Source organism: Seriola dumerili, unplaced genomic scaffold (assembly GCF_002260705.1).
Source record: "Seriola dumerili isolate Sdu_G_001 unplaced genomic scaffold, Sdu_1.0 BDQW01000138.1, whole genome shotgun sequence".
Classification (NCBI taxonomy): Eukaryota; Metazoa; Chordata; class Actinopteri; order Carangiformes; family Carangidae; genus Seriola; species Seriola dumerili.
The window spans coordinates 20,063,567-20,078,152 of NW_019174393.1; the positions used below are offsets into that span (position 1 = coordinate 20,063,567).

The 14,586-nt window shown below is 42.0% G+C and overlaps 1 protein-coding gene across 2 annotated transcripts in view; it reads left to right on the plus strand.

Moving 5' to 3' along the window:
- The window catches only part of scube1 (signal peptide, CUB domain and EGF like domain containing 1), a 110,789-nt gene extending 96,644 nt beyond the window's left edge, over window positions 1-14,145 (plus strand). For both annotated transcript variants that reach the window (XM_022749210.1, XM_022749211.1), the window contains 14 exons: window positions 1,488-1,604; window positions 2,382-2,504; window positions 2,700-2,819; window positions 5,014-5,112; window positions 5,980-6,096; window positions 7,577-7,735; window positions 7,819-8,022; window positions 8,109-8,270; window positions 9,335-9,502; window positions 10,703-10,864; window positions 10,984-11,181; window positions 12,670-12,822; window positions 12,933-13,012; window positions 13,139-14,145. In XM_022749210.1, coding sequence (XP_022604931.1) covers window positions 1,488-1,604; window positions 2,382-2,504; window positions 2,700-2,819; window positions 5,014-5,112; window positions 5,980-6,096; window positions 7,577-7,735; window positions 7,819-8,022; window positions 8,109-8,270; window positions 9,335-9,502; window positions 10,703-10,864; window positions 10,984-11,181; window positions 12,670-12,822; window positions 12,933-13,012; window positions 13,139-13,291 — 2,015 coding nt within the window. In that variant the 3' untranslated portion in view covers window positions 13,292-14,145. The remainder of the gene's footprint in view (window positions 1-1,487; window positions 1,605-2,381; window positions 2,505-2,699; window positions 2,820-5,013; window positions 5,113-5,979; window positions 6,097-7,576; window positions 7,736-7,818; window positions 8,023-8,108; window positions 8,271-9,334; window positions 9,503-10,702; window positions 10,865-10,983; window positions 11,182-12,669; window positions 12,823-12,932; window positions 13,013-13,138) is intronic.
- The last annotated feature ends 441 nt before the right edge of the window (window positions 14,146-14,586 follow it).

A 14,586-nucleotide genomic window follows, 5' to 3' on the forward strand; every position in this document is an offset into this window, starting at 1 on the left:
AGCCCAGACCTCAGTCCAGTGAAGTATTTCAGGATTGGTTTATTAGAATGAGCTCTTGTCCTAGTTCAGTGTGTAACTCGTATTTGTTTACTGTTATGTCCAGTGTGATTAGCGACCTCTTTAGTCTTTGGGCAGGAGCTTGTGTTTGTCCATAAATGAGTCAGGAAGAATGTGATGTAAACACTCTTCCCTCTGACCTTTGCTTTCATCAGTGTATTGGGACAAAACCTCAGCGGGCTGATTTATATATTATATATTTATAATTTATTTATTTATTATATCCTCTGCAATCCTGCAAGGTTGTTTGGTGGATCAAGGTGGGTGGGGCTTGTTGTGACTTCACGAAGTTCCAGAAGTCCTGACGGCTGGTTTTAAAGCTCAGTTTCTGAATACAGGCTGTGTGCATTTCTCTGTGGACTAAGCGCTTTGATACTTTCACAGTATTAAAATAGAACCTAGACCTGCTTTATAATCAAACAGCACATGGACATCTACCTTTATACTATATGGACCTTTAATATGTGGAGGATCCAGTTGTACCCTCATTGACAGGACATCACCAGGTTTTCATACAACAGCTTTCTTACAGCTGAGTCTCTGAACTGATGCTGCAACCTTCAAATATTTTCCCTCAATATGAAACAAACCAAGGACCTGGATGATATTTGTTTTGGCTTTTGACACAGCTTGTGTTATTCTTAATTACATAAACCTAATAATGTATTTCAAGCAATCACACAAGAGGGAGTGACATTGTAATTGAATATCAGAATATCTTTCCAATTCCTCTACATATAAATGGATGACATTCAAAAGTCTACGGTGGCCCTGAGAGCTGAACACACTGCAGCTTAAGAAAACACATGCAAACAGAGAAAACACAAACAAATTCAGTAAACATCTTCATAAATTTGACAACACATGCCGGCAAATACTCACAACACAACAGAAGTGTTTCCAAGGGACACTAAAAACTGTTGAACCCATCTGGGATGCACTTGTTCAATCCTTTATGACATTTGGAGGTAAAAGCATTGAACAAGTGTGCATGGATGTACCATAATACATGTATTATGCATTATAATACATCCATGCGACTGACACAGACCTCCATCTGATGAGATCTTTGCTTTTAAATGTTTAATTACAGAAAGTGTTTAAACCCATGTCATAGTCATACATTCTGTCAATGTGTTACTTATGGATGGAATTATAAGACCTCACTTTGAGAACCAGTGTTTTAACGGGACACCAGCGGAATTTAGTTATTCACATCTATAAAGTTGGGAGACAATTATTTAATGCTGGCTGCAACACAGCATCTTTGGACTGATGTAAATGTGAAGCCTCCATGAGGGCATAAACAAATGGAGCTTGATTTGATGATGATGATGACGATGATGATGATGATGATGATGATGATGATGATGATGATGATGATGATGATGATGCAGCTACAGTACATGTATCTCTCTGCTCTCCCTCAGACATTGATGAGTGCTCCTTTGAGAGAACCTGTGACCACACCTGCATCAACTACCCCGGCAGCTTCGAGTGCCTGTGCAACAAGGGATACATCCTGTACGGTCTCACCCACTGTGGAGGTGAGACTCAGATTCACCTCATTCCCCAACCCACAGCCTGGAAGTGGCTGCGTGACACAGCTGAAGTGTGTGAGACTGTGGGTGAAGTGTGTGTGCAGGGTCACTGAGCATATGCACTCTCACGCCTCAGTTCCCCTGAATAACTCCTCCCTGAGTTCACTGTGTTTGTGTGTTTAATATGTGTGTGTGTGTGTGTGTGTGTGTGTGTGTGTGTGTGTGTGTGTGTGTGTGTGTGTTCTGTGACACACCTGGTGTTCAGGCAGCACATAGCTCTTACTGCTGCTGCTGGACTGAGTGACGTCTCTGATGGAGTGTATCTGCAGCATGTTGACAACATATTGTTTTTACAAGTAGTTAAGAGGCAGAGGTGTTATCTGACCAGGGCTAAAGTTAAGTCTTCAAGAAAAAAGAGTTTCAATACTCGACCTGACATGAAGCCGCAGGTGGAATAAGATGTAAGAGTTTTTTCTTAGAAAGAGAAACAGAAGAATGAGGAAAGAGAGAGAGAGAGAGAGAGAGAGGGAATATTAAGGATCTAAATGAAAGAAAACATAAACAGGAAAGAGAAGATCTGAGACACATCAATCCTATAAACACCTGGTGTTATCTGTGTGCTGTGTGAGAGATTCACATGAAGATGCATGTTCATTTATATGGTCACACCTTCATCTGTAGAATCACATATAAACCTTCTGGTTCTCCACTGTCTAATCAAAGGAACAAACAGTGGCAGTCACTCCCTCTCTGACTGTCATACTCTCTGTGGTTTTGTCTTAGACATAGACGAGTGCAGCATCAACAACGGCAGCTGTGAGTATGGCTGCATAAACACCCAGGGCAGCTACGAGTGTGTGTGTCCGCCTGGACAGAAGCTTCACTGGAACAAGAAAGACTGCATTGGTGAGCACCAGCTCCGCGTGTGTGTGAGTTTGTGTTCGTCTATAGAGGGGTTCCTCACTGCAGGGCTGAACTCAGGTATATGTGTGTGTGTGTGTGTGTGTGTGTGTGTGTGTGTGTGTGTGTGTGTTTGTGTGTGTGTGTGTGTGTGTGTGTCCAGGTGGTTGTCATGGTGATGTGACTCTGTGTGTTCCTCAGAGGCGGTGAAATGTCTGCCCAATGGGAAGCCAGCGCCCCGAGCCCAGCTGACCTGCACCAAGAGCGGAGGGGCAGAGGTGTGCTCGCTGTCCTGCCCCTCCAATGCCCTCTTCCTCGCAGGTACACACACGCACGCACGCACGCACGCACGCGCACACACACACACACACACACACACACACACACACACACAAAAGCATGTAGAGGATTAATCCTAATATTTATAACGAAAAAATTATTATAATTATTAAACATTTGCCATATACAGCTATCTAATAACTGTTGAGATGTTTCAACCAGAAATGTCAACATGATGTCATGATGTCACTGGAGGGAAGGTCGGGCATCAAGCTTCTTCATTTTGAAATTATTTTGGACTAATATGTCCTGTTGAAAAAGTCCTCGACTACTGACATCCTCCACTTCCATCAAGCAAGCTGCAGTCAGGTGGAGTTTGGAGAAGCTGCACTGCTGTTTCCATTTAACCAAGTTCCAGTTAAAAACTTCAAATCAAGGTTTTTCTTACTAATTAAATCATTAATTAAGCCAGAGACTTGAGCCACAGTCTGTGGAATCAGATTAGATAAAGTAGCTCACAGTGGTCACAGTGATATCTGGTGGACTCTGGTGACTTTAAGTGACTCTAAGCTCACAGTACCCAGTAGTCCCATGTGGTCTCCCATCCAGGTACTAGTCAGACCCGACCCTGCTAAGTTTCTGTGATTGGACCTGGGGTCAGATTCAGAAATGATGCATACAAAGCAAAAAACATGCGTACGCCATTTCGCTTGCACATAAATTGGTATTTATAAATATATGTCACACATTCCTCTGATCATGTGAACACATTGTTTTCCAGAGCGAAAACCAACTTCACTGACCTTCATTTATTATCATCATTATAAGTTTTACTGTTTACACAGAAATAACAATTTTACATTAATAAACAGAAATAATGTGTTTGTGCTCAATGTTTCCTTCAGCATTGTTTAATGTCCTTATTATTTACTGTGAGTCATTCTTTAACTGTTTGATACTATGTTAATATTTACTAATCACAGTGTTAGAGCCTCTGGAGCCTCATTAATATGATTCTAGTCCCAATAAATGAAATTCAGACTAAAACAGGACTTTACATTAGAATGATTGTAAGAAAGTAAACTGATGCATGGTTTTACCTCAGTTTCACAATCAGTGAAATTCTTCTTCTTCCTCGTCTTTCTTCTCTGTGTCTGATCACTTGTGATCACTTCTTCTCTGTGTCTGATCACTTGTTGCACAGGCAGTGTTTTTATCCAAACTGATTGATGAAGGGAGGGTCTTCATTAATGGCTAATTGTTGTTGCTAATTTGTTAATGAGTGAGATTTATAAAGTGGAACCATATGAACACACAGCTTTATAATTCTGATGAAAAGAATGTGTCAGAATATTTCTGGTTTTGTGCATACACAAAGTTTTAGTCATGAATATACACAGAGTTCTATGAATCCAGCCCCAGATCACGCATGTTGAGGGTGTTGAGCAGCAGTCTAAGACATACAGGTCATCATCTGACTGAGTGACTATGAGAGATCACTGATGGTATTAATGATAAGTTGGGAGGACTGGTATATATGGATGTGTTAGTAGAAGTGGTGCGGATGAGAATGAACTTTAGAGAGAGAATGAGAGAGACACTTTTTTGTTTAATTGCTCATTTTCCTTAATTCTCATTCAGTATGTTGCAAAAAAACACAGCTTTTCCCTTTAAGTATGTGAGCCAGTGAACGGCAGCTGTCATCCTGCAGGCTCTGCTGCCCTCTGGTGGATGTAGCTCACAGTCACAGCATCTCTCGATCCTCCTGTGTGTGTGTACACTCCTCGGGGGGCTCTCCACTCTCACTCTGTGAGGTTTATTGCCTCACTCCTCCCAGCACTTTGCTGGCACCTCGTCATCTCCTTCTGCAGGACGACTTAACACACATCCCTAAATCCATTACTTTTTGATCACAGGGTCTTTTTTCCATAGCGTGGCACTCGCTTCGTTTAACTTGGCAGCCATTGTGTTTGAGTGATGGATAGTTTTCCGGTATGAGGTGAAATATTTGTTCTCTGTCTCTTTTGGAGAGCGTCTTAATTTTAGGGGGAGGGAGCTGTTTAAATTCCTGTGGCTGAATTCAGCCCAGACTCTTATTTAATCGCTTTTATGACCTCAGGAGGCTTCATCCCCTCATTTCTTACTTGAAATAAAATGAAATGTGTGTGTGTGTGTATGTGTGTGTGTGTGTGTGTGTGTGTGTGTGTGTGTGTGTGTGTGTGTGTGTGTCTTACAGACTCAGAGAACAGCTACACACTGAGCTGTGGAGTGCCAGTTCAGCCTGGTAAAGCTCCTCAGAAGAGGAACACCACCACTGCCTTACCCACCTGTGCCGGTACAGTAAGCTAAGCATTATGGGAAATGTAGTTTGACTTTCTGTATTAAGAAAATGGACAGGACAAATGAAGCTACGTCTTTCACCTGCTTTTTGCCTGTTCTACAGCTTACTAAACAGCTGGGTTAGAAATATGTTCATTTCTGTGAGTTTCACTTTGTTCTGTTCTACTCTAGATAATGCATTTGATCCGGAGTCAAACACATCTCTCCCATTGTGGCATGCCCTATGGTTAATTTTCTCAACTTAACAAAAGTATGAAAAAGATCAAAAGTGCCCATGTCAGGAAACTAAACTCTTTATACTTATGTCTGAATATAATTTATTCTGACCTCTTCCTTATTTTTATTGAATTATAATTTTAACGGCTCAACTCTTTCTTATATATTTCTTTCATGATATCTCATTTCAGCAGTTCAATCCTGTTTACTTAAATTTTATGGTTAGGAAAGTAGTGTTTATCCTCCATGTGTTATAAATAAAGTTTGTTAAAATAAATAAATAATAAATAAAAAATAAACTTTGTGTAGGTGCAGTTAGATTATTTTCCTTATAAACTCTCCTTCACATCTTTCTTTCACCTCAGGACGTTTTCCACTGAGGTGGAGGAGACATGGTTAGAGAGCAGATTATTTTAACTTGTCGACCTCAGCTCTGGTGTGGGCAGACATCACTGTGCAGATGAGAGTGTGATACATGAATATGTGTGTGTGTGTTACAGACCTGCTGTGAGTTAAGAGAGGCAGCTAGTAACATTATTGCAGCAGAGTATTCTTTAATAGTAAATAAAGACCTAGTTCAGATTTAACTGTTGGCACTGCCCTGTGTCATGTTTAACAGTCTGCCATGTTTTTCTGCTGTGTAAAGACACGCTGACTCCACCTATCAAACAGAAGGCCAGGTTTAAGATCAAAGATGCCAAGTGTCACCTGAGGCCACGCAACAAGGAGAAACACAGAGAGGCATCCAGGCAGAACCTGCAAGGTAAAGAAGGTCTCACACACACTACATACACACTACAGACACACACACACTATCTACAATCTACAGATTAACTACCAAGCAAAAAACTGCACATGATTAGAACACCTTCTGGACCCATATTCACAAAGCATTTTATCTTACCACTACGAGTTCTCCTAAGTCACACTAAAAGTCTTACTAAGGAAAAGGGAAAACCCCAAGTTAAGAGTGTGACTCTGAGACCACAGTGACTGGTTGATGAGAGATGGTCTGTGCATCACCAACATCCCACAGTAATACATAAAAAACACTTAAAAAAACGAATTCAAACTGAATAATAATGGATTAGGTGTTGTTTACAAAAGTAGTGCATTCTCCAAAATGCATCTGTATAAGGTTTGTGTCGACTCAGGAGAATTTAATTTTACTATAAAAACTTACATTCAATTTATTCAATGTAAAAATAAAAAGCTCACCTGTCATAGACTAACCAATTACAGGTAACTGGCAGCCTATTAGCCACGGCCTGTTGTAGCTGTGCCTGTTGTAATGTAGCTGTGGTCCCAGCAGTGGGTTGAGGTGTGAGAAGATTTCCACTGTCCCACACCAGGTGACATCCAGTTGGAATATGATCCTTTCAAACAGCTGATCAGGTCACTTTCCATTAATATCCATGACCTGTGTGTAGATCCTGGACACTGTACAACAATGTCTTCAGCTGTACAGGCAGCATCAATACAACCTGTGTGTTGATGGTGTGATTTTTTTCCTGTTTACAAATACCTCCTCGTTTTGTGATGATGCAATAATTTTTACATACATTCCATCTCTGGCACCAATCACACAAAGTAGACTGGCCATAAAGCTGCTTTATTTCTCTATTGAACATCTAAAGGAAGGTGTATGAACAGAGACATTTATTGTTTGGTGACTAGATTGCCTTACTGAGAGATCTCCAAGTTGTCAGCAAAGTTGCATTACTGTATCCCTGTTGTCAAGTAACGCAACGTTACCAAGCGCTTCATTTCCGCACTGATTGCGTTGTTTCAGTTGGTTGGAGATGTTATTTAATCCCTCACAAACTCCACAACGATCATTATTCCCTCGTGATTGATTCGTATCTGTTAAGTAATTCAGCATCGTTTAAGGTTCATGGTGACATGGAATGACAGCAGCCCCTTAAGATTCTTTGTGATTTGGTCTTAGTGAGTTAGGATTCCTCTCCACTGCTTCTAACATCTCCCAGAGTTAGGAGCTATTTTTAGCGCTAAGTGGCTTACTACTAATTACTAATTACTCTTTACTCTTAGTCAGACAAATGAGGAGTCCTAAAGTGAGGACTGACACGCCCATTATTTTTAGGAGTTTCTCCTAAATTGGCATGGAGCTGCTTTTAGCGTTAAGATGCTTTGTGAATACGGGCCCAGATCTTTATCTTTATCTTATGACACTATTCCTTCTCCTCCTCTTCACTCCACACTTGTGTTTTTCCACCTGGAAGGAGGACAATTCCCCTGCACTGACAACTGCCAGGTAACTTTCGTCAACCTCAAGTGCGACTCATCCAAGAAGCGCCGGCGAGGACGCAAATCGCCTTCGAAAGAGGTTTCCCACATCACAGCTGAGTTTGAGATAGAGATGAAGGAGGAGGAAGCCTCAGGTGTGATATTTTGTCTTACCTGTCATGTACTGTAGATCTCATGTCAATCTTTGAGATACGAAATCGTATCACGTTTGCCTCAGAATCCTGTAATGTGGACTGTGTGCGGGAGAAGATGAAGCAGAAGCTGCAGAGCGCGATGCGAACGCTGAGGAAGTCCATCAACAAACAGCAGTTCTACATCCAGTTCTCTGGGACAGAGTATGAGGTGGCCCAGAAGCCATCCAGAGTCCCAGAGGGCGTGGAGGCGTGTAGCACCGGGCAAGTCCTACAGGAGGGAAAGTGTGGTAAGTGTTTAACTCATGATGTTGTCGTGATGACAAATATCAACAGGAAGTCACAGGAAGTACTGACCTGTATTCCTCCTCCTCAGTGAGCTGCGGTGTGGGGACGTTCTACAGCGGAGAGCAGGAGCAGTGTGTCCAGTGTCCTCCTGGGACGTACCAGGACACGGTGGGTCAGCTGTCCTGTGAGCCATGTCCCAGCACTGAAGGACAGGGTGTCGCAGGAGCCAAGAATGTGTCTCAGTGTGGAGGTATGTCACCTTTTCATCATGACACCAACAGTCTTACATCATCTTAAAACTGTCATCCCTCACTGAAAGAATTGATATATGTGTCATCAAAAATACTGGAGCTGGTTCAGTCCCAGTCAGGATGAAGGAATTTACAGTCCGTTAGAGAATCTTTGGTCTTTCTCCTTCTGATAATAACGAGTAGACTTTTGTTTTCCTCTTTTACTTAACGGACAAGAAACTGAGACATTTTAATTTCCATGGTGAAAATAAGTGCAATAAATCAGCCACAACATTAAAACCAGTTACCTGTTTTAATGTTGTGGCAATGTGTAAATCTATTGACTGGGCATCACTTTGTGGTCATTAAAGGTCTGTGTTGTATAAAAGTAGATGTCCATGTGTAGTTTGATTATAAAGCAGGTCTAGGTTTTATATTACTGTGAAAGTATCACAGCCTGTTTTCAGCCTTAAAACCAGCCGTCAGGACTTCTGGAACTTGGTGATGTCACAATGAAGCAGTCTCCACCCTCAGCCACACCCCAATCCTCGCCAACCTGGACCCACTATCCAACCTTGCAGGATTTGGTTTCTTTGAGTCTCTCTCTCAAATTAAATCGAAGGCAACTGGACTTGTATTTGTCTGTGGAAGACGTTTCACCTCTTATCCAAGCGGCTTCATCAGTTCATCATGTATTGGTCTCTCTAGTCCGCACTAGTCTGACTAGGTTTCTTTGAGTGTTTACCTGAAATCTGCTCAGAAAACAGTCAGCCAATCAGAAGAGAGACTCAGAGCCTCCTTTCTTCTGATTGGCTCACTGACCTGTTGTTACTAGAGCTCCAGAGAGAAGCCTGAGAGAGGAGATGTAAAACTACACTGAGACGGTTTTCTGGTTCTTAAAACCACAAATATATCTTCTTATGGATCAACACTTCAAATAAAACACAGAAGAAGAGAAAAATATGGAGCTTTAAAACAGACTGAACCTGAGCTACATCCACAGGAGAGATCCACCAGTGTTAGTGTTACACAGTTACTGAGTGCACTGAGAAACATTCTGACCTTGTGTAATTGTGACCTTCAGGTCAGTGTCCAGCAGGTCATTTCTCTGCTGATGGGTTTCGTCCATGCCAGCTCTGTCCACTGGGCTCCTATCAGCCTGAACCAGGCCGAGTCCTCTGCTTCCCCTGTGGAGGAGGCCTCATGACCAAGTATGAAGGATCAGTCTCTTTCAGGGACTGTGAGGCTAAAGGTGAGGCTTTCTGTCTGTCTGTCTGTGTGTGCATGTGTGTGTTTCTTTCTTCAAAAAAGAGACAAATCTACTACTACTACTAAACTTGTTGGACAAACCTTAGCTACTTTCCATAGCAGAAAGTTGTGAGAGCAAGGTCAGGCTTTGCCTTCGCAGACCACTCTATGCTGACCGCACAGCAGCTGATACAAATGAGCTTCTAACTTTCTCTGTGAGTGATGCTGGTCATAAAATCAGGATTTTAGCAGCAGCTTGAAGTGACTGCTGGTTAACATGTAGCCTTAATGAAACACACCTCTGGATAGAGATGACCCAGAGATGAGGAAAGATAAGAAACAAGAGTGAGAGTGATGGCGCTGGACTCAGGAAAGAGGAGAGAGATAAGAGAACAGAGATAGAAGAGGTCACTGGAGGTTGTGGCAAGTAGAGATAGTGTGGCTGGGGGCTGATTGAGGGGGATTGAGAAGGATACAGAGACATGAAGTGTGGTAACAGTGATGTCTGTAGTAAAGTATTGGCAGGTAAAGACGAAATCCAGTCTCCTCTCTTTTTTATTATTTTATCTTTACTATTTTCTTCATTTTTACTTGATTGTAATATCCTACCTATTTTTTCTGCTTTTACTCACTTTAATACATGTCCTCTGTTTTACTATTTTATTATTTTATCTTTATCAGTCTATTGTTATCTTTGCTCTCCAGTCTTCAGTGTTTACTCAGTTCCTGCTGTTATTGTCTTATTTTTATTGTTATTTGTTCATTTGACTTGGTCATTTATTGTTCTGTGTGTAAATGGGTGTGTGTGTGTGTATGTGTTGTGGTGGTGGTGGTTGTGGTGGTGGTGGTGTGTGTGTGTGTGTGTGGGGGGGGGGGGTATTGCTTTTATTCTGCTTTTATGTCACCTGCTTTTTTGTTATATTGTTTGTACAAAATAAAGATTGATTGATTGATTGATTGATTGATTGATTGAGTGACTGAAGAGGACCTGGCTGAGAGGCTGGTGCACAATAAATATAAGACATACTATATAAGCCATTAGTTTACAGATGTGTTTGAAACAGCAGCTTATCTGTCCACAATAAGTGCTTTCTATGTTCCAGGTATGAAACCTATTACACCTGTGTAATGTATCTAGTAGATTGACCTGTTATTAATGTGGTTCAGACAGAGTTCCCCCTGACTTGTCCCCATCCCCCCACAGTGCACTGTGCTCCTGGACATTACTACAACTCCAGTACCCACCGCTGCATCCGCTGCCCAGCAGGAACCTACCAGTCTGAGTTCGGGCAGAACTACTGCATCACGTGTCCTGGGAACACCACCACCGACTTTGACGGTGCCACCAACGTCTCCCACTGCAAAAGTAACGCTGCTCATTACGTTCACTGTTTGTTTTCTTAAATCACTCATTATTTCAGTCAGACTCCAGAGTCAGCTGCTGTAGTGAAAGCAGTTAAAGTGTTTTAATGATTTTGTCCTCAGACCAGCTGTGTGGAGGTGAGCTGGGAGAGTACACAGGCTACATTGAGTCCCCTAACTACCCTGGAGATTATCCGTCCAACGTGGACTGTGTCTGGACCATCAACCCACCACACAAGAGGAGGATCCTGATCGTGGTCCCAGAGATCTTCCTACCCATCGAGGATGAGTGTGGAGACGTGCTGGTCATGAGGAAGAGTGGTAATTCTACACTGAACTGATTACGCAGATATATGGTCTGATTGTTGACAGTCTGATTTAGATTATCATATTTAAAGCAGGTTATTGCTGTGTTTTCAAAACACAGAAAGAGGAAGTAAAGAATTTAATCCATGAAAAAAGTAATAATAATAAACACAGTACAGTAGATTAGAAAATGCAAATGTGCAAAAGAAGTATAGACAAAAGAGCAAAAATGGAAAAGTACAAAGTAGATAAACAGGAATTTAGTAGTAAATTAACAGTAAAGTGTAAAAATAAGGAAAAGTGTCACGTGGGTCAACAGTAAAGTAACAGTAGTAAGAACAGGGATGTGCAGAAGTAAGTGATTTGAAGCAGTAGATTGTGGACATTATTCAGCTTGATGAGAAAGGAATTATATAACTGAATGGCCACAAGAAGGACAGACTTCCTGTGGAATTCAGTGGAGAACTACATGCAGTGGGTCCAGCTCCACCCTCCACCACTGAGCCAGCCTTCAGAATCAGTCTGTTGGTGTTAGCCTTTCTCAGGTTTCTGCCCCAGCAGAACACATCAGAGAGAATGGTTACTGTAGAGGGCCACAGAGTTCCAAGTCCAGTCCAAGTGGACACCCCCCAAATAACAAAATTAAACTTCTGGCCCAATTTATGCCTGGGTCCTCGACCCGAGTCCGGCCCATAAGCTTCCACATCTGGGCAGAGGCCAGTCGTTATCCTCCAGTATTGACTGACAGCCTTATTTTCTGTGTGTGTGACAGAATTGGTCCAGATGTGAAAGTAGGATCTGACAATCATGCTTTATATGGGCCAGATTTGGGCCATGGAACCAGGTGTTTACTGGGCCAGCTTCTGTAGTCGGGATGCAGATAATAGCAGTTAATAGTTATCTATTGAGCTATCTTTTGAGTTATCTATTAATAGTTATCTATCAAGCCGGAGAATGAATCAAGGTCTGATGTGGACTTGCAACAGGTATAATAAGTATAATAAGTATATTTCCCTCTTCATATTTGGGCAGATGTTTACATGTTTAGATTTTTACATCTGCCGGCTTCTACAAACAACACACAAAAACAATGATGCATTCATAATCTTCAGTTAGCAGCTGAAACAATGAGGCTACATAACGTTGCGCCAACCCCGGACACAGGACCTTCTTCTTCTTCTTCTTCTTCTTCTTCTTCTTCTTCTTCTTCTTCTTCTTCTTCTTCTTCTTCTTCTTCTTCGTCTTCTTCTTCTTCTTCTTCTTTACTTTCTTGCTCTCAGATACATCTCAGAAACAAGTGTAGCAAATGTTTTCACATGGTTTTTACTGAAGCAGTTTGGTTCACTTCAAAGTTTCTTTCTCTCTGCAAATAGAAAACCTGTTTTTTCCTCTTGGTTTTGTTTAACTCATCCACTGATACAGACCAGAACACGTACAGGTTTGAAAACTCCCTTATAGTCCCAAATGTGGAGTTCTGTTCTAACGTGTGTGCTCTTTGTCCAGCCCTGCCCACCTCCATCACCACTTATGAGACATGTCAGACTTACGAGCGGCCCATTGCCTTCACCTCCCGCTCTCGCAAGCTCTGGATCCAGTTCAAGTCCAACGAGGGCAACAGTGGCAAAGGATTCCAGGTTCCATATGTCACCTATGACGGTGAGTCAGCTGACTGATTTTTATACTGCTATCAATCTTCACTCAACAAGAACTACGTACAGCTCTTTTCACTGTGATGTCAGCTCATGGCTGAACCTGTTGTGTTCCAGAGGACTACCAGCAGCTGATAGAGGACATAGTGAGAGACGGCAGACTTTACGCCTCTGAGAACCACCAGGAGATACTGAAGGTACTGAAGGATCATCACCGGACTTATGGTCCTGATGTTGGATTCTCAGGACAGGGACATTGTTGTCACAAATCCTGCCCTTGTATAATTGGTTCAGTATGGTGACACTCTTTTGGTTTCCTACAGGACAAGAAGCTGATCAAGGCCTTGTTTGATGTCCTGGCCCACCCCCAGAACTACTTCAGGTACACGGCACAGGAGTCCAAAGAGATGTTTCCTCGCTCCTTCATCAAGCTGTTGCGCTCCAAAGTCACCAGGTTCTTACGGCCGTACAAATAGACAGGACCTCTCCACTGTCCTGTTACAGACCCCCATCATCCTGCGTCATTCCAAATCCAGCCCCTACCCCCTTGGTCAAATGGTTGTACCCGTTCTATGACTAGACGTCTTCATTTCTTGTATTTGTCTTTAATCCTGTTTGTCACGTGATGCCTTTCCTCCTCTTAGACACCTTTGAGTAGTAATACATGATGAACTGAGACCCCTCCCTCCAGTGAGTGCAGCTTTTCTATCGGGTTTGACTGATATGAGTGTTTGAAGGCCAGTATTCATAGTTTTATAAAGTAGCAGAAGACACTTGACATATTCTATGTGTATATATTGTTTCTTTAAATCTAAGCATTTTATACCAAACAGGTACAAGTATTAAGTGTTTTTCTCACTTTGGTACAATTTATCAGCTCACCCCATCTATATGCCTCATCAATAAGGGAGCAACATCTGGAAACACTGGTGGCATTTGTTATAACTGAATATTACAGTAAATACTGAGTTGACCATGTTAGAACAAAATCAAAAATATATGAAATCAGGCTGTCATGTTTTCCAAAAGTCAAGTTTGGTCAAATTTGAACACACATGTTGCTACGTTAAGATAGCACCAATGCTAGCTGTTTCTCCCTCTTTCCAGTCTTTAGCTGTGTCTCAATTCAGGAACCACATCTTTCATAAGACACGTAGCTGTTGTAGACCAGGAAGGCCGAACCGCAATGAAATGGTCTAGTCTAAGGAGAACTTCCACTTTGCTTGCACTTACTGTTCTGTCCCAAAGTGCGGCTCCTGTCACCTAGCAAGCTTGACAACATGTAACTATTTTTTTTTACAAAAACTTTTAAGGCCATTGGTTTTAACAGTTTTACTGTTAGCTGTTGAACTGAGCTTAAACCCAATAATTACATTTAACAGTGTAATCCTCAGGCTCTCTTTCTGCATACGCGCAATGAATTTTGGGATAGGTTGGGCCACGAGGGATCCATCTGTTGGGACCTTGTCCAGAAAAAGAAGGACGCATTTGAGGGAGCCTTTGAAATGGGACAGTCTAGTCGCGCCGCTGTGACGCAGTCGGAGGATGTGGCCCCTGAATTGGGCCACAACTTTTATGCTTTTATGCTAAGTTAGTCCAACAGTCCCCTGGCTCTAGCCTCATATTTTGAGTGTGGTATTGATCTAAACCTTGGCAAGAAAGCAAATTTCCCAAAATGTTGAACTGCTCCTTTAATAATTGTACATTATTAATCTGCAAAGCATAAAAAACTCCTGATTATGAATTCTTAAAGTCATAAAAGTCTGTGTTA